The sequence below is a fragment of the Nelumbo nucifera genome, chromosome 4 (genome assembly GCF_055504915.1).
Source record: "Nelumbo nucifera cultivar China Antique chromosome 4, China Antique-T2T, whole genome shotgun sequence".
Classification (NCBI taxonomy): Eukaryota; Viridiplantae; Streptophyta; class Magnoliopsida; order Proteales; family Nelumbonaceae; genus Nelumbo; species Nelumbo nucifera.
The window spans coordinates 84,393,768-84,412,720 of NC_142652.1; the positions used below are offsets into that span (position 1 = coordinate 84,393,768).

The 18,953-nt window shown below is 41.4% G+C and overlaps 1 protein-coding gene across 7 annotated transcripts in view; it reads right to left on the reverse strand.

The window, feature by feature from the left end:
* LOC104586227 (acyl-CoA-binding domain-containing protein 4-like) overlaps positions 1-15,910 on the reverse strand; it is a 57,662-nt gene extending 41,752 nt beyond the window's left edge. For 4 of the 7 annotated variants that reach the window (XM_088886455.1, XM_088886454.1, XM_088886451.1 and 1 more), the window contains exons 1-8: positions 15,750-15,906; positions 15,346-15,483; positions 14,201-14,279; positions 13,991-14,137; positions 13,793-13,870; positions 13,254-13,358; positions 12,910-12,976; positions 12,757-12,818 (exon numbers count right to left, since the gene is read on the reverse strand). In XM_088886455.1, coding sequence (XP_088742581.1) covers positions 12,757-12,818; positions 12,910-12,976; positions 13,254-13,358; positions 13,793-13,870; positions 13,991-14,137; positions 14,201-14,279; positions 15,346-15,383 — 576 coding nt within the window. In that variant the 5' untranslated portion in view covers positions 15,384-15,483; positions 15,750-15,906. The other 3 variants (XM_088886452.1, XM_088886456.1, XM_088886453.1) reach the window with 3 other exon arrangements.
* Positions 15,911-18,953: the final 3,043 nt, after the last annotated feature.

Here is an 18,953-nt window from a genome sequence, read left to right on the forward strand (position 1 = left end):
TGAGAAGTTCTAGGGGAATGCATGTACTGGCTGACAACACTAACTGCATAATTGATATATGGCCGAGTGAGGCAGAGATATAGGAGCCTTCCAACCAACCGTTGGAACATAACTTTGTCTTCAAAAGGCTCCCCGCCCTTTGCACTAATCTTGTGATTCTGTTCAATGGGTGTATCAGCAGGCTTAACACCTAACTCTCCAGTTTCCGCCAACAGATCTAGAACATATTTTCTCTGAGAGATAAAGATCCCCTGTTTAGATCTAGCAACCTCAATACCCAAAAAATACCGTAGTGTACCAAGATCTTTCACCTCAAACTCTTGATGAAGGAGCTGTTTGAGGGACTCAATCTCACCACTATCATTTCCTGTCACTACAATATCATCCACATATACAGCAAGCAGGGTCAGAGAGGAGTCTACCCTCTTAATGAACAGTGTATGATCTGACTGGGCCTGTACATAACCGAACTTTCCAAGGGCTAATCTGAATCTATCAAACCAGGCTCTAGGTGACTGCTTCAAACCATACAATGCCTTGTTCAGTCGGCAAACCTTCTTACCTGTCTCTGTATCATAGAATCTAGGAGGCAACTACATGTAGACCTCTTCCTGTAAGTCTCCATTCAGAAAAGCATTTTTAACATCCATCTAGAACAAGGGCCAAGAATGATTTGCTGCAAGGGATAACAAAACACGGATGGTGGTCATCTTGGCTACTGGGGCAAAGGTCTCCAAGTAGTCTATACCATAAGTCTGGGTGAACCCCTTTGCAACCAGCCGGGCTTTGTACCTTTCAATGGAGCCATCAACATTATGCTTCACAGTGAATACCCATCTACATCCAACCGGTTTCTTTCCTTTGGGTAGGTCAACCAGTGCCCAAGTATTATTTTTCAATAGGGCATCCATTTCGACTTGCATTGCATCTTTCCACTCTGGAACTGATAAGGCTTCTTGCACTGTTCTTGGAATAGGGACATTGGCAATGGAAGTGAGTTTGGACCGGTAGGAGGGAGATAGGCGATCATAGGATAAAAACTGTGAAATGCAGTGAGTTGTAGATGTGGTGCAATGTCGTTTCCCTTTGCGGACGACAATAGGGAGATCAAGGTCATCCACAGGAGGGGAAGTGGCAACAGTGGAAGGTGTCTCAGTGGGCTCTGGGACTGTAATACCTGGATCTGGAGCCGCAGAAGGAACTGGAGCTATCCTGGACTGCCGATGACTAGGATCAACCTGCCTGCATTGCTCTCTGACCACCCTCACCACTACAACCTTCATCACCCAGTGGAATAGGTAAAGGAACAGCCCCACTCCCACTCTCACTGCACTCCCCCTGAGGAAAGAGACTCAAAATCCCACTCTCACTGCGCTCCCCCTGAGGAAAGAGACTCAAAATCCCACTCTCACTGCTCTCTCCCTGAGGAGAAACCCTCGGATAATAGGGTGTCTCCTCAAAGAAGGTGACATCCATGGAGACAAACCTTTTCCCTGAAACAGGATCATAGCAGCAATAACCCTTTTAAGTCTGTGCATAACCAAGGAAAATGCATTTAGAGGCCTTAAGTTCAAACTTGGAATGATGGGGCCCGAGAAGCTGAACGAAACAGGTACAACCAAAGGTTTTAAGGGGAACGGTGAACAACTCCTCATCTGGGTATAGAAGGGAAAAAGGGGTTTTCATATCAAGAACCCGGGAAGGAACCCGATTAATGAGATATACTGCCGTGAGGATAGCATCACCCCAGAAGCGAATAGGTACATTGGAGGTAAACATAATGCTTCTAGCCACCTCCAAGATGTGCCTATTCTTCCTTTCGGCAACCCCGTTCTGCTGCAGTGTATGAGGGCAAGTGCTCTGGTGAATAACTCCATGGCTAAGGAGGCAGGAGGTCAATGGCTTAGCAAAGTATTCCTTTGCATTATCAGATCTAAGAACTTTGATTTTCGCCCCAAACTGAGTGAGAATCATCTGATGGAAGTTTTGGGTCAGAGCAAGAACCTCATCCCGAGAACGCATAAGATAGACCCAAGAAAACCGGGTATGGTCATCAACAAACAACAGAAAATATCTGTACCCACCCATAGAAGAGATGTGATATGGCCCCTAAACATCAATATGCACAATATCAAAAGAATAATTACTCATTTTATTACTCAAAGAATAAGAAGTTCTACAATGTTTGGCAAACTCACAACTCTCACACCTCAACTTTGACAACTCAACAGACTCAAATAAAGCAGGAAACAGACTCTTCAAGGACCGGAAAGACAAATGACCTAATCGATTATGCCAAAGCATAACTGGACTCACAAACTGAGAAACAAAGGACTTCTTATCCACTGGCTCTTCCCAACGAGAACTTTCTCCAAGCAGATAGATCCCATTTGATGTCACCCTTGCCCAAAATGGGAACAAGAGAGCCATCAGCAATGGATACTCTACCTCTGTCGGAGAACAAGTGATAAGTAGTGAACAATGATGGCAAGCTAGTCATATTGCCAGATGCACCTAAATCTATTACCCAACAGTGTTCAGTATTACCTGGAGCTGAAGCATGGTAAGCTGAGGCTCGAGTACCTGAATGTGCAAATGCAGATATGGCAAGAGCTGATGGTGACTGAGATGGCTGAGCTGAACTCCCAACTTCCTTTTCCAACTGTATGAGAGCAGCCCGAACCGCGGCTAAGGTCTCTAGGGATGTGCCTTTTGTGCCTGATGAGGATGCTGAATCAGTGTTCACAGCCACATGAGCATTACCCTTCTTATTTCTTAGTTTTGCTGGGACCAAATGAGGATGTAGCTTCCAATAAGTATCTTTTGTGTGCTTGGGTTTCTTGCAATGCTCACATACCAGGTCTCGTTTATCTTCCTTCTTCATGTCCCTTTCTGGATCACCCCCTGACTTAGGTTTAACAGCTGTCAGGGCTGGGGAAGGGGGTTGAGGTTGCATAATGACTTTCCTCCTGGTCTCTTCACTATGCACCAGGGAGTATGTTTGAGAGAGGGTCACACTATCTCTGGTCAGTATCTGTTGCCGCACAGTCATATTCTGAATTCAAGCCAGCCAGAAACTCAAACACCCTATTTGTCTCAACTTGCTTTCTGTGAGTCTGTGCATCTTTGGGACTCTCCCACTCAAGGGTCTCTAGATGGTCAATCTCATGCCACAAGGATTTCAAGGTAGAGAAGTAGACAGAAACTGGCTTCTCTCCTTGTTTAAGAATGTTCACCTCACACTTCAGTTCATAGGCTCTGGCAACATTAAGGGGTTGGGAATAGGTTTCTTTCACAACATCCCATATCTCCTTGGCTGTCTTTGCCCATAAGTAATTTCGACTGATATGTGGTTGCGTAGAATTACACAGCCATGCCATAACCAAATAGTTCTCTTGAACCCACTTGGTGTACATTGGGTCCTCCTTGGAAGGTTCTTTCACATCTCCCAAGAGGTAACCCAGTTTTCCCCTTCCCCCAATAGCCATCATGGCTGATTGGGCCCATTCCAAGTAATTTGACCCATCAAATCTCACAGTTGTAATCTGAAACCCAGTTTCAGATACACTACCATAACTGTTGTTCCCAAAACTACTTTCTCCCTGATTTTTAAACTCCATCTTTGGTCAAGAATCAGTAGCTACAAACTGTTAGAGTCACTACACCAGAAAACAGCACTTGGACAGTCGATCACAATCAGAAAACAGTATAGAATCAATGCAGGTCTGATTTGAAGCCAATCTGTAATCACGGTATATGCATGAACTAGTGCAGGTCTGATCTGAAACCAATTGGCAATCACAGTACCAAGCAGTCCGTACAAGTTTTTATCCCCTAGAAGAGCTCGAAGCCAAAAATAGGTCTGAAACCAGCTTAGAGAGCAATCTGAGATGCTGGAGCAGAATTAGGGTTTTAATCGTAGGTCTGAAATAAGTGCTCAGCCGCACTTTCCAAGCAGTCCGTACAGTTAGGACCTGTCGTAGGGTCAATGTGAAACCCTAAAACTGATCACCTCCAAGAAGATAAAGAGGGTTCGGCCCAACAGTCAAACCCTAGATTAGAGAGAAAAACCCTAAAACAGTTCGGCCTCTCCTTCTAGATAGGTCCAACCTATCTCGACTGATAGCAGTCTCTGGAAACTAAATAAAACTTACTCAAAGAATGTTGTTCGCTGCCTTCCAGGGTTGCCTGAACCCTAGCCTTCGCTGCTTCTTCCTGATTACCAACACTCTGCAAGCCGTGGCAAGTCCTCAACAGCTGCGAAACTCTCCTGGTAATCTCCAAGAATCAGCCGACGAATACTGCTTCATAAGCTTCCAGCCCTAGCTGGTTCTCATGTGGTCGGCTGGACTAGACACACATGAAAAGCCCTAGATAGGCTCTGATACCAAGTAGAAAATCAAGACTGCAATCAGCCTTGAACCCTAATAGATTTTAGGTTAAGAAAAGTAGAAGAAAAGTGAGAGGAAGGAGAAAAGAGAGAAGAGGAACAGGAGAACACGAAGGTTTGAAAGAAGGGACAGATTCTAACACATCTGCCGCCGCCACTCTCTTCGTATTTATAGGTTATGTTCAGTACATAGAGAAAAGGACAGATCTGCCCTTAGTACTTACATGACAAATAAAGTAAATAAAAACTGAAATAAATAACAACTGAGATAACAAACTGACCCCAACTGACATTACCATAACTGAAACAAATAATTACACATACTGTCCTACAAACACAGTGGTGTGAGACCACAGCTGTGGGGCCCACATCAGTGTTCTCTACACTCCAAGTCCAGTTTACATACAAAACCTTTCTTCCCCCTTCTCTTGAAGTCCTCCACACATTCATTTGCTATCAAGATTTGATCTATGATCTATCTACCTTGAATAAAGGCCCCTTGTGGTTGGCTTATTAAAGTTGGCAGGGCTGATTTTAACCTTAACGATAACACTTTGGTCAAAATTTTATAAATGCTAGTCACTGGACTGATGGGTCTAAAGTCTTTCGGTTGAACAGCCTCTCCCTTTTTAGGGATCAAAACCAGGAAGGTGGAGTTGATCCCTGGACTTATAAAGTGAGCCTCCGCAAACTCCTCAAATACTGCCAACAAATCTAACTTGATGATATCCCAACAATCTTGAAAGAAAGCCATAGTGAAACCATCGGGTCCAGGAGCTTTAGATCTATCCATTGCAAACACGACTCCCTTTATTTCTTCCAATTCAAACTCCTTTTCCAACTGATTTGCCACCTCTGAGTCCAATCTAGGCCACTCTAACCCATCCACTCCAAGCCTCACATCCCCCTGTCTTTTGTAAACTGCCTTGAAATGATTTGTGAAAACATTAGCAATCTCCTCTTGATCATCCACTACTTCGCCATTAATCTCTAACTTTTCCACAAAGTTTTTTCTCCTTCCATTAGCGATTGCATGGAAAAATTTAGTATTACCATCCCCTTCCTTAATCCATTAATGCTTTGATTTTTGTCTCCAACACATCTCTTCCCTTAGCACTATCTCTTCCAATTCCTTCTTCAAATTCCATCTTAAGGTCCTTTCTTCTTCTGAGAGAGAGTTGTGTCCTTTTTCATCCAAAGGTTTAATCTGGGAAATAACACTTAATTTCTTCTCCTCCACTCTTCTGAAATGCTCCCTGTTCCACTCTTTAATTTTACATTTTAGCCTTTGAATTTTCCTGTTAAATTTGACACCCCTCCCAAGGGTACCCACCACTTCTTCACTCCACCACTCTTTGACCTTTTGGGTAAAGTCCGGATGTGTTAACCACATATTTTCAAATCTGAAAGGTTTAGGCCCACTCAGAAAATTCCTAGTTCCAAAGCTTATCGGCCAATGGTCTGAAGTGACTCTTGGCAAGGCCCTAGCTAATAGACCTAACCAATGCTCTCCCCAATCTGAACTAAAGATGAACCTATCTAGCTTAGAGCATCTCAGGTTAGATTGTAGGTTGGACCAAGTGAAGACAACTTGCTAGAGGGGGATTTCTAACAAACCACACTCATTAATAAACTCATTGAATCTCCTCATGCTAATTGTGATCGCTTGATTGGGGTTATTGGTCTCATTTGTAAACCTAATCACGTTAAAATCCCCACCTAAACACCACGGACCCTCCCACAAACCCCTTATATCATAGAGCTCTTCCCACATTTCGCCTCTCTCTCCATATCTATTCGAGCCATAGACATTCATCATCACCCAGGTAAACTCTTCTCCCACACCCTTAAATTTCAAAGAAACCGTAAACCGACCTATTAGCTCTTCCATTGGCTCCACTATCTCTTTCCTCCACAAAATCACTAAACCTCTCAAAGCCCCGCAGGACGGCAGAAAAGACCACCCTACTCCTCTAGAACACCACACACTTCTTACCCATTTCCTATCCCAAACTGCCACTTTTGTTTCTTGAAGCAAGACTATATCCGGGTTTTCCTTTCTAATCAAATCCTTTATTACCCTCCTTTTCCTAGCACTACCCAACCCTCTGACATTCCAGCTCAGTATCTTCATTGGATTATTTAAATTTCCACCCTAGACACCACCATCCCTTACTTGGTTCCTTTCCTTCTTTCCCCCCTTGTACTGAACTCTAAGTCCACTGCCACATTTGATTTTAATCTTTCTACCTCCGAAAGCTTCCTCTTTCTTGGACAATCTTTTTCCTTCTTCCCCTTCTTTTTGGAATACGCTATGACACTCACTACTTCTTTCAGTTTTAGGCCCATCTCTTTAGCCACTTGATTCATCGGTGGCTTCCCCATTCCCTCACCCTCATTCCTTTCCTTCCCTTTTCTCTAGCTAGCCTCCTGTAGATTCAAGTCTTCTTGAATGTATCCAACTTCTACATCCCTTCTAGTCAGCTCCTCAAAGGAATCACAGACTAAATCCCAAATTTTATCACCTTGTGCCTTCCATTCAGCTTCCATACTCCCTCCATTAAACCCTTCTTCCTTGTCTCTAACCGGAACCTGCTGGATTGTGGCAGACAATGGAAGGGTCTGGATGAAATCTGTTGCACTCATAGAAGGCTCATTAGTATTCTTAAAATCAAAGATTAACATACCTGGAGAGGATGGTTTTGTTGAAGGACTTCCAAAGAAAGTTTTTGTCTTGGGACAAAACCTACAAGAACCGGTTTCCGGAGGTTCGGTGTTAGACTGAAGTTGAATGGGCGGCTGAACTTGAGAAATCGGTGCCCCCTTACTGGTTACACCCCTACTTTGCTCAGAAGAACAGTTAGAAACCAAAACTGCAATACACCCTGCACCTGTTGAGACCTCGAGATAGCTTCTGGATCCCCCGGGCAGTGTTCAATACCCAGGCTGGTTGGCATCTCCTTTTCCCTACCCACCTCCAAGGCAGCTTCAGAGGTGATGATAACAGTTTCACCGTCATCTTTTTTGCCTTCATCTTCCCCCAAGAAAAGCAGCTCTGTGTCAAAACTTTCATCCCCTCGAAACCCAAGGGATTTCTCTGGCCGAACACTCCCAATACTTGAAGTTTCAGATTCGTCAAACTCAGAATCTTCCTCACTGAGTTCCAGAAAATCGTCCTCCTTTACTACACCCTCTATTAAACCGGCTCTCTTGTTTCTTGGATTACGTCTTTCCGGCGAGCCTAGCTCCGGCGCTGACACAAGTCTCCATTGCAATGAGCTGAAACTCCCAGGACCTCCCCTCCCTGCGTCCCTTCGAATTGGAGAAGATGATGGACCAAAGTTAGTCCATCATCTGTCCCTTTAGTTGGCCCACGTGACCACTTAAGTGGTCACATGACTTAATTTTAAGTGGGCTGGCTGGGCCAGACCCAAACACTCCTTTAAGGACCTGTTGACAATCAACCTTTGAAATGACTTGGCCCACCCCAACTGCCCTCTTCTGGGCTGCAATAATCCCTTGTGCCCACTTGGACCCACCCCACCTGCCCTCTTTAGGCCCATTAGAACAACTTTCCCTATAGCTAAGACAAGTTCCCTCTCTACTTGTGCCCACGTGTCCCTCTACTCTTACCACCTTACCCCCTTGCTTTTTTAAAGAATGTTTCAGTCCTTTCTCTCCACCTTGACTAGAACCACTCTTATTTGGTGAAACCTGTCGAATAGCCTTCTCCCTACTCCCTCTTTCTGTCAGAACCTGAGCATAAAACCTGTAGCTCACCACCTTTTCCTCTTCTCCTAATGGCTCTTTCCCTTTGGTTGCTGGTAACTTTCCTTTTGAGTTATCCTTTCCCAAAATACCATTTTAGTATAAGTGTAAGCCAAATTTGAATACACCAATCCCTCACTTCCACATAGCCTTTCTTCTTCAACCTTCTCATCCTCCTTCCTTTTCCCCTCACTCCACAAGGCAACTTCAATGGTTGTAACCAGCCAGGCTACATAGAACACTCCATCAACCATCAACTTTACTGAATGAGGGATATCTTCCAGATGCACATTACTCAAGCAAATTGCAACTGAATGGAGGTCTTCCACAAAGGAACCTTCCAATCTTGCCTTACACAGAGCAGCTATAGAATCAAACACCTTTGAGGTCCAAAGATGAAACGGCAGACCCAATATCCGAACTATTACTTTGTCCCTTGCATGCAGATCCTTAGAGTTTGAATGAGGGGTCCATTTTGTGATAGATACAGAAGCTGAGTGCAATTTACAACACAAAGCATATAGCTATAACTCCTCTCCAACTACCTCAAGCAAGGCCTTACAAGACTCAAAGGGGGTTAAGATGACAGTACAGTTCAAGTTTAACTTCTTTAATAACTCTTCTGCAACTGTCCTCCAGTTTTTCGGAAGTACTGTAGAAGTTACTATAAACTTTTTCTCCCACTCATTCTTGAGTTCATTGCAAACTATTCTGCAATCTTTTGCTGCTTTACCCAGAATTTGTACACTTGCAACCTCTTGAAAGAATGGTAGGATCCATCTTATGGACGCCAAAAGGGATGCGGAATGGGTGGGCGAATTTCAAAAATTTCCTACCTTTCTTCCAACTAGAATCGCATTCCCTGATTTTAGAATCAAAATTCAAGGATCCTACTTGAACCAAACCAGACCAAATTTGAACCAAGAGAGAAGGGAGGGATTATACCTGATCCAGAGAAGCAGTATCTCCCAACGTTGGTATTCACGCCCAAAGAAGATCCAAGATCAGCTCCCACTGAAGATGACACAATGATGATGGAGCCGAACCAGCAGTGTTCGTCCCACGAACCAGGTTCTTCTGAAGAACTCGATGAAAGATTGTGAGCACCACACGAACAATCAAGAACCTTTCTTGATTTTCTCTAACTGAGAACTCGAACTGGCAAAAAAGGTGGTGGCGGCGGCTGCTGGAGAAGAATGCTAGAGAAGAAGGTGGCGAATTGCTATTTTCTTCTCTAGGGTTATCTGAGATCTTATCTCAAGAATGCAGAATGTTCTGCTAAAAACACCTAGGGTTCGAATTCAAGTAATTCGAAATTAGGGTTTTCCTCCTCTTTCTTAGTGATTAAGTAAGTCTCCTAATCATATTAGGAGTTGCCCTTATCCAAATTTGTATTTGGATTAGGACTCCTCTTAATCTTATTTGCAGATTAGATAAGCTTTTGGGCTTAACCTAATCTCAGATCCGCCCCCTTAAGTGACTGATCAAATCAGCCCAGATCGAAGTGGGATTTAGGCCCAATATGTATTAAGTGCTCAATAGTCTTCCAAACTGCTGCCCAGTTGGTCTTCTTTGTATGGCGTGGGACCCAAGCATTGATCTACACATCAGCCACATGGGTTCGCCCCAACCTCTGTTACAAGGCCTAGCCGAATTCACTGGAAAGCCCAGTGAACCCCCTGAGCCCATCACATGGACCCTATGGGCCCAACACTTACACTAAGCGGTCCCTGGGCCAAGCCATCTTATAAAAACCCAGGGACTGTGGGCAGATGCAAGATTAGCCCATCAGGTATTATCCATAATGATCAAGCACTGCCCGACAAGAGAGGACCTCTCCCTCGGCTGCAAGGAACAGTGTTGCACTCTCTACTCACATGGATCCCGGGAATTAAAACCGTTTGCAAACATTTTGAAATCGTACATAAGTACATATATCATATATATAAATTTTGCAAAACAAAATTCCAACGATTGAAATCAACTGCCGGCAGTTTGGTTTCCATCAGAGAGAGTGCATCCCCGATCATTACCTTTGTCCGACAAAGGGGCTGATTCTGTCACTATGATCACCCACTCAGATGAATTCTCAAACTGTCCCAACATACCCAGGTTTTGACCCCCGCTAAGGATCTCACTGATTGGCATATCAAGACAGCCCAATCCGACACCTAGGGCAGTACCATAATCGGGTCTAGGGGTCAGGTGTAACTTTCCAGTTTTGCCCATCAATCTCCAAGGTCCAGGGCAATACTGAAATTCTGGTTCGGTTCAAGGGTTCAAGTAATCCTACACTGCGTGTGCCTTGGGTCTCACCCTGGCGGCTGAGACAAGCCACCCCAACAGTTGGCAGCACACCAGTGTCAGCCTTGGCAGGATAAATCTCCCCAGATTTATCCAACGGCTGTGAACATTTAAAACTAACACAAGTCTCATTAAGTGTCCAGTTTTAGGGTCTTACACAGAAGCATACCACACAACATGAATCAAACATATACTTTATTTATTTACATTAAATATCAAAAGTACATCAAAACTGATTGAAGCTAAGGGCATACAAAACTGTCTAACACCTCTTTCTGGAACTCTTGTTTTCTAGCTCCACCAACTCCATTCACTACTTGTAACTATTCTTCCTTCTCAAAGCTGCTACCTTCTCCAAATCCCTCTCGGCCAAAGAAGTCCTTTAAAACGGTTGACACTTCTTTCCATCCAATCCCCAACTTTCCTTCAGGGAAACAAACCATTTGTTTTTTTCCTTCCCCAAAAAACTCCAACAAAGCCACAAACCTTCCTCTAGAGTTCTTCCTCCTCTCTGCTACAAATCTCCTACCATTAACCTCATTTAATTCTTTGCACTCTAACTTTCCACTCACCTGAACTACTTTCTCCAAGAATGTCCAAAACCAAACTACAGTTTCTTTCCCAACCAATAATACCATAGCCTTGTTTAGTTCTCTGATTTTCAGATTTCTTCCCTTTCACCCTAAAGCTTTCAAAAAGAAACTGCTTAGCCTCAACCTTCAAGGTCCTTCTCCAGCTTGTTACCATGATAAAATAATCTCCTTCCTCCTTCAATCCTCCCTTAGCCATCTCTCATTCAGTTTCAGTCATTATCAACAATAGGAAAAAACATGACGACTAACAAAATTATTTAGGAAACCTCACTCCATGACTCGCATAAACTTAAGCTCTAACTTTCTATTATTTTCATAATATAAGTATATAAATGGGCATAGATAATGCCAGCCTAATAGTTGCAAGCTGCCAACCAGCTGGTTGGTTAGGTCTCCTGCTAGTCGTAGCAGCAGAGACTTAGGATCAAATCCCTCCTGCACCTGGGTTGATGGGAGTTATTAATATGTGCTATTCTATCCAGGTCATCAAAGCCTCTTGATGATCCTCCAACCAGGAACCATATAAATATCCTATACCAAGATAAGCATATCTTAAATTCTTAACACACTTAAGAATACACTATCTTCATATAGATGTTTTGGACTATTCATGTACATTGCAATATCAAAAACATGAATAAAAAAAATGCCCTTTTACAACGTCACATTATTGGTTTTAGGGCATATGACTAATAGTAATAAGTATCACAAAAGATGATACTTTCATCATCATCATTATCATCCAAGCCTTAATAATCCCCGATAATTATTACAACTTTGTGTCACTTTTGTTTTTAAACATAGGCACCATGTACTCTTTCTCCATTCATCAAGCATCTTCCTTTTTTTCATCGTCTTATTAAATAGCTTAATTATCCATAATAAGCCTACCTCTCCCATACCTTTCCACATTTCTGTTGGAATCCCATTAGGTCCTAATGTCTTTCCCTTCTCCATCTTATTTAGCATCTCTATGCTTTAGTAGTTCTAATTTTATGAAGGTAAATGTTACTTTTACTACTATTAGTGTTACTAATCTCTCCTCCATTAGCATCCTATACATGTCATTCATATAATTATTTTTCCATGGTTGCTTGATTTCTTCATCTTTTGCCAAAATAGTTTCATGGTCTAATTAAGTAGTTTCTTAGATTATTTTCATTGAACTTCAACTCTGCAACTATAAGACAGGAATAAAATAAAATAAAAAAATGGAAGGTAATTTTCTTTTAGCAGCTAAGACTAGAAACCACATTGGCTCTGCCTGCACAAGTTTGAATCCTACTTTCCACATATTGTCCTATTATTGATCAAAAAATCATTTAGCATCTAAGATAATAAACGATAAATATACATTTTCAAACAAAAACAAATGATAAATATGTATAATAATGAAAAGAAATTTATCCACTCGTATGTGTAAAATTAGGTGATTACAATAAGGAAAAGAGAAAAACATCCAAATGTGAAAGCTCATACAATGAAGTAGGACCAACTACCACATAAGGCTACATAGGCACAGCTGGACGTGTATGGTAGGGCGGGAGATGCATGGCATAGCGTCTTAGATAGGGGTTGATCTTTTCTTTACTACTACTTCCCTTCTAATTTACTTTATTTTGGTTTGTCATTAAAATATTTATTTGTATAAAAAGTTCACAAATGCTTTCAAGTTATTATGGTTTAAGTTCAATGGAGTACCGGAACATCTCCTTTTGCTTCCATAAGTGACCAGCACTCAGTTTCTGTATCAAAAGACCACACTGCAAAACCCAAAAGGAACGTGAAATAATTCAGCATGAAACAGGGAAAAAGAATAAGTCACTACCAAATGTGAGGATACAAGAACACCACCTGAAACTCTACCACTTGCTGGATCAGTTTTTCCTCCAATAAGGAGTACCTTCTTCCCCCAAGAAACCTAGTTGAGGTAAACAACCACCACAGTTTTCAGCAGTAGCCATTCCAAAAGCTGTCTAGTCCATTATGTATGACATGACTTGGCTAGTTATCATCCAATTTCAGGGAATGGTTGATCAATAAAACGCTATGTTTTTTGATATTGGAAGAAGAAAGAGGTTTTGCCATTTCACCATTCCAGTAAAAATGCATTAAATAGAAATTCACAAGGAAAAAATATGGAGGATGTGGAAGAACAATAATATACAGTCAGCAATAAGAGGCTATAAGATTTATACCAGACCATGACCTTTGCATGCAGGGATTTTCAGTGGCAGACTACTTGGTGACAAGTAAAGCCTTGATGAAGCAGTAGTCCAGGTAAATCTATCAAAATTAAGTACCTGAATAAAAATCAAGAAAAAAGTTTTATCAGATTCCATAAAAAAAACCGGGGGCAAAATCAACATTTTGTTTTTTTTTTTTCTTTTGATTAATTTGGTTGAACAGATGTTAGGGTCAAAAGTGTAACTATAGAGTGTTTTAGTAATACGCAATAATACACAAACTGTAGGATAGGTTTTAGTAAATACATTAAGCTAGAGGGGATGCCAATGTAAATAAGCCTTTGTTTAGTCTTTTTTTGTATAAGGAGATATGTGTATATGTGCATACACAGTATTAGGCTTTTAGCTCATTAACCATGTAGAGATGTTTCTATCTTTGTATCTTTGGGCTATCCTTTTTTAATTTATAGTAATATTATACTCCATTAAGAGAGAGAGAGGGAGAGAGAGAGGAAAGAAGGTTATCCAAGAGAAACTTATCATCCCTTTACCTGTACATCTTCTAACAATCCATGACCTGATTCACCACCAACCACTATCATTTTGCTCCCAATTACAGCTGCTGCATGCTATTTGGTGAAACAAGTTTAATCTTGGCCTTTAGAAGAATATTTTCAAGACAAGCTTTTAAGTTAAACAGAAGATAGTGTAAAGTAAACTTAGAGCTAATAGTTAAGAATATTTAACACATTGAATCTGGGTTCAGGCTTGTCTCCTATGGTTGACAACACCATCCAATTCTCAGAGTTCCCTGATGTGCAGTTGTCAATTTCAGGCCCAGAACACTGGCGTTTAAGTTCGTCACAATGACTGCTTGCAGGTGCAGCACTTTCTCCCTGCAAATTAAAAAGTCAACACACATCTATAGGACCCATATAAAATTAGGCTACAAGTCTTACATTTGAATGGTTGAGGCGTTTGGTAGATCTTATAGGACTTCTTGTCCCCTCAGTAGAATCTGAAAGCTGGACTTTCAGCCTAGAGGCAAAATATTAATGAGATTAGAAACATCGCATTGTAAAATTTAATAAATATACTTCATAGATATAAGGAATATTGTTTAGTTATTTTCTGTGTATATGTGTGTGAAGAAAAAAAATGCATATATTATAATTGCATGAATACACACAAATCACCCTCCAACTCATGCATTATGAATAAAGAACCTATACCTAATTGCCTTGGACCAGTGTTGCATGACACGGACACATAAGTTGAAATCCAGTGTGTGCCCAAGAAACTGACTTGGCAAAATGAGAAAACATGGATTGATGGACACATCTATGGAAAAGTATATACTATTAAAATAGTTCATATTTTTTGAATTCTAACACTATATACTTGCAAGAAGGGGTCTAAAATGTTGTCTTTGTCACTAAGTAATGTTTGATACAAAAATGGCATTCATCTTATCAGTTCATTCATGTCAATTAAGCTAGCAGATAAAAAGGAAATGTTATGTAAAAGTGCCCTCAAGAAACTGTGGAATGTTAGACTCCAACGCATGTCCCATTGTCCATTTAAGAGAGTCTATGCAACATGGCCTAGGACCAAGAAGACACATATTTATATAAATAGAATTTTTTAACGATAAGGAACTAAAAAATATGAATAAAAATGTTAATTACACAGCAATCAAGGCACAAAAATTAGAAAGAAGAATGAGTGTTAAATTTCCACCTGGAAAATGAAGTGGAAAATGTTAAATTTCCATTGCTAAATTATGGGTCCTCAAATCATTTCTTGCTACTTTTACTGTAACCACAGGATTTCTATACGTTAATCTCAGGGACATAATTAAGACAATTTTGGAAAATTGTAGTTCTTGCAGCTCAAAGGTTAATGTTTTAATTGCAGAGCTTTAATGTTGATATTTATAACCCATTTTGTTCAGACATTTAGAAGTTATAAACTTGAACACTCCAAAATCACTGTGGACATTTCATCTCAGCTGACGCCTCTTCAAATTTTGTATAGATCTTCAGCTTCCAAATCATTAACCAAAGATGGAAAAAAGAAAAGAAACAAACAAACAAAGTCTAACCTCCCAAGTTTCAACCGCCTTCGAGAAAACCCAAACATTTTTACAAGTTCAAGCTTCCAAAGCTAAATAGACGAGTCCAGAGAATCATAGAATGCCAATCCAACGACAGCTCCACAGCATATGCCCTATCAATTGAACCTTCAAAGACAACGAAAGAAGCTACATTATCACAAAAACCCTAGGAAAGCCCAGAAATGGCGACGAAAACGTAAAATATATATATATATAGAATAAAATAAAATAAAACAGTACGTCATTAGTAGATATAGAAATCCATGAAGCAATCAAAGTCTAGGCATCAGATGCCTAATCCTTTCTCATTTTCGTGAAGTAAATCAGGTTTGCTAGTGAACAATCAGTTGAAGAGATTTTAGATTTTTAAAATAAAAAAATTAATAATTTACTTGCTTTCTAGTTTCAGAGCTGCTCCTTGCAGTTTTGGCTGTGACTGGTAGCAAGTGTGGACTGTAGAGGTTCCAGGGATTTATAGTACAGAGTGCGCATGATAGCTTTTGGTTGTTTCTGCTCGGCCTTTTATTCATCAATCACTTTATTGTCCCGTGCCGACAACGAAAGACATCACTACTCTCTAAACTGCGCCTGGGGAGGGAGTCCGCATCCCAACAAGATGCTGTTATATGGAAAATTGATTCGAAGTTTAACTGCCCGAGGCCCGAGGCACTGATATTGAAGCGGTTCGAGCGAACCAGCCAGAAGGGCGAGTTACGGATGTCAAGTCCGGATCTGCTCCTCACACCAACCTCACAGTATTCCCAAGCCGGACATTGAGAACATCTCCCGACTCCGGATCTCCTGCCCACAAGAACTTTGCTCACGTCAATCCACGACACACCACCTCCGTGCATTGGGAACATCTCTCCGTGCATAATACTATGTAGGAAGATGAGATATTTCCCATATGTGGTTGCGATGTCGTGTGGGTAAACATGGGCAGAGTTCTTGTGGGCAGGAGATCCAGATTCACATCTCCCATACTTGAAATTTATAGGAGATGTTCCAAATACATAGTGGGATGTGGTTGTGAGGCCGATGTAAGGAGCGCTATGTGAGGAACACATCCCAATTCGTAGGTGTCAAGAACCAATTGACATGTGCTAGTACACATACCGGTACCTTCCTACATCGAAAATCTATAGAGTGAGATGGTAAAAAGATTTCAATCTACGTCGGAAATCTAGCACTCAATCCGTTGCTTGTTGTCGAGAGCAAGCTGAAAAACTACAGCGTGCAAGGACTTGACTATAAATGCTTGCTAGCTCGAAAGCCAGAGCAGCAAGATTCAAAACGGATACACGCGCTAGCGTGTTGAATCCAGTCATTGCTTGCTCGGTTGCACGTTAGCGCAATGGTTTGAGCACTAGCATTCAATTCGTTGCTTGTTGCGCTTCCTCAAGCAATCTAGTGTCTCTATGAGGAGCACATTCTGATGGTTTGTATTCGCACATCTAGGGACGTCAATGTGTTAGTTATGGGTTGGACTCAGTGTCTCTAACCAATATGGGCAGATTGGACATATCAAGTATTTATTGGATTCAGTCCATTCTTAATAGAATCGATATTGGTTTGGGCTAAGATTGAATTAATATCTCGTTCATTGATAAAAGATAAGAATACAAATGTCAATGGATCAGGTTTGGGTTAAAACCAATCTAAACTAAAACCAATTTGAACATACTGGATAGTCCAAATATTGAATTGGACTGGTCCAAAATAATCCAAATTATTCATCACATTGGATTGGATTAATTCGCATTGGTGCCTCACAGAGTGCACCCCATATGTACCCCACTGTGATGGTTCATCCGCCAACATTACCATCAGCATGCCATCTAAGTGCCATCATGTGTGTATTGGGTGTGTCATTGTATGCTTTTTGTAAAAGGGGGGTATGCCAATGGCAATATTGTAAATACTAGTATGATTTTTCAACATTTTGATGTATCCTTTCATCAAAGCCCCAAAAGATTAACCTACTCTTTGAAAAGATGTGGTAATTGAGTGGTGCTAAGACCGTATAAGGGTTAAGCACGAGATCCCCTTGACACAAATTTATGCACTTGTGTTTGTTGTCATTCTATACAATACAAAGAGACTTTTATCTAATTTGTGTGTGTTTGTTGTTGCCTTGTTACTTGCTTTGTTTACTTCATAGGCTTTCTCGACTACAATCGAGTGTCACACAGGGCCCCAACACATAGCTCCGTATGAGTTGGTATTAGAGCATGGTTGACATTAGTAGCTGCCAAGCCCACATAGTCCCTCGACGTGCCCCGCACTGATGCCAACAAGATGAAGAAACAAGAGACTCAAGCCGAAATACAAGAAGGGATCTCACAGGTCTACAACGGCAACGATCCTAGAGGTAGCTCTCCTAAAGAGAAAGGCATCAGCTCAAAGGCTATCAAGCATGAGAAATCTTGCAGCCATGGACAAATGCACCATGTGTTGTGAAATAGTGGTTGGTGAAACTTGTGATTGTGTTGATGATCTTCATCTCAACCTTGAAATGATGGAAACGGTTGTTGAAAGATTGGAAGAGCAGTCCATTGACAATCCTAACAGACCAAGCAACCTACTAGAGGACTTGGTGAAGTGCATACAAACCCAGCTCGAGGACTTGAAGGGTGAAGTGACCCTTTTGAAGAAACTGATGATAGCTGCCGCCAACACCCCTACAGCTCCAACACTTCCAAAGATCAAAACTCGCAAGCCTACCCTGCATGCAGGGACCCGAGAAACCTAGGAACTTGACAACTTCCAGTGGAAAATGGAACAATACTTCACCGCCACTAAACTTGTTGAGGAGGCGACCAAGGTTCGCACTGTTGTTATGTATCTAACTGATGTTGCTATGTTATGGTGGCATAAGAGATGTGCCGATGCAAAGCGAGGCTTATGCTCCACTAATACTTAAGTCGTATTCAAGAGCAATATAAAGTGGCAATTCTACCCAGAGAACATCGAGTACCAAGCCTATCGAAAGCTCAAGAATTTAAAGCACATTGGTTCGTTGCATGAGTATGTGAAGGAGTTCTTTGCACTGTTGCTCGAGATCGCGGATCAGACAAGGACTTGTTGTTTAACTTTATGGATGGCTTGAAACAGTGGGTCAAGCTTGAACTTCAACGACAAGGTGTGAAGGACCTCGCCATAGCCATGACTATTGCCAAGCAATTAGTGGACAACAAACGACCAAGCAATGATGGCCCTAAACCCAGCACATATCAAGGCTAAAGCAAGGTAGGAGGTAACAAGAAACCTTATTATGGGCCTAAGGGGGACTCTGGGCCAAGCAAATCCAAAAAAAAAATCAAGTTTTACAAGAGACCCAAGGGAGACTGGCTACAAGGGCAGCCAATTTGGAGGGATGACTTATCACTCACCTTGCTTCATCTATGAGGAAAAACATTGGACCAAGGACCATCTTGTTAAACGATGTATGCCCTTAGCTCCAATCAGATTGATGTACATTATGTCATTTATTGTAAATGAATAGAGTACATAATTGATTCATGTGATTTGATGTGTTTTTGTGTAATACCCTTAAATTGGACACTTTATGAGACTCGTGTTAGTTTAGAATCTTC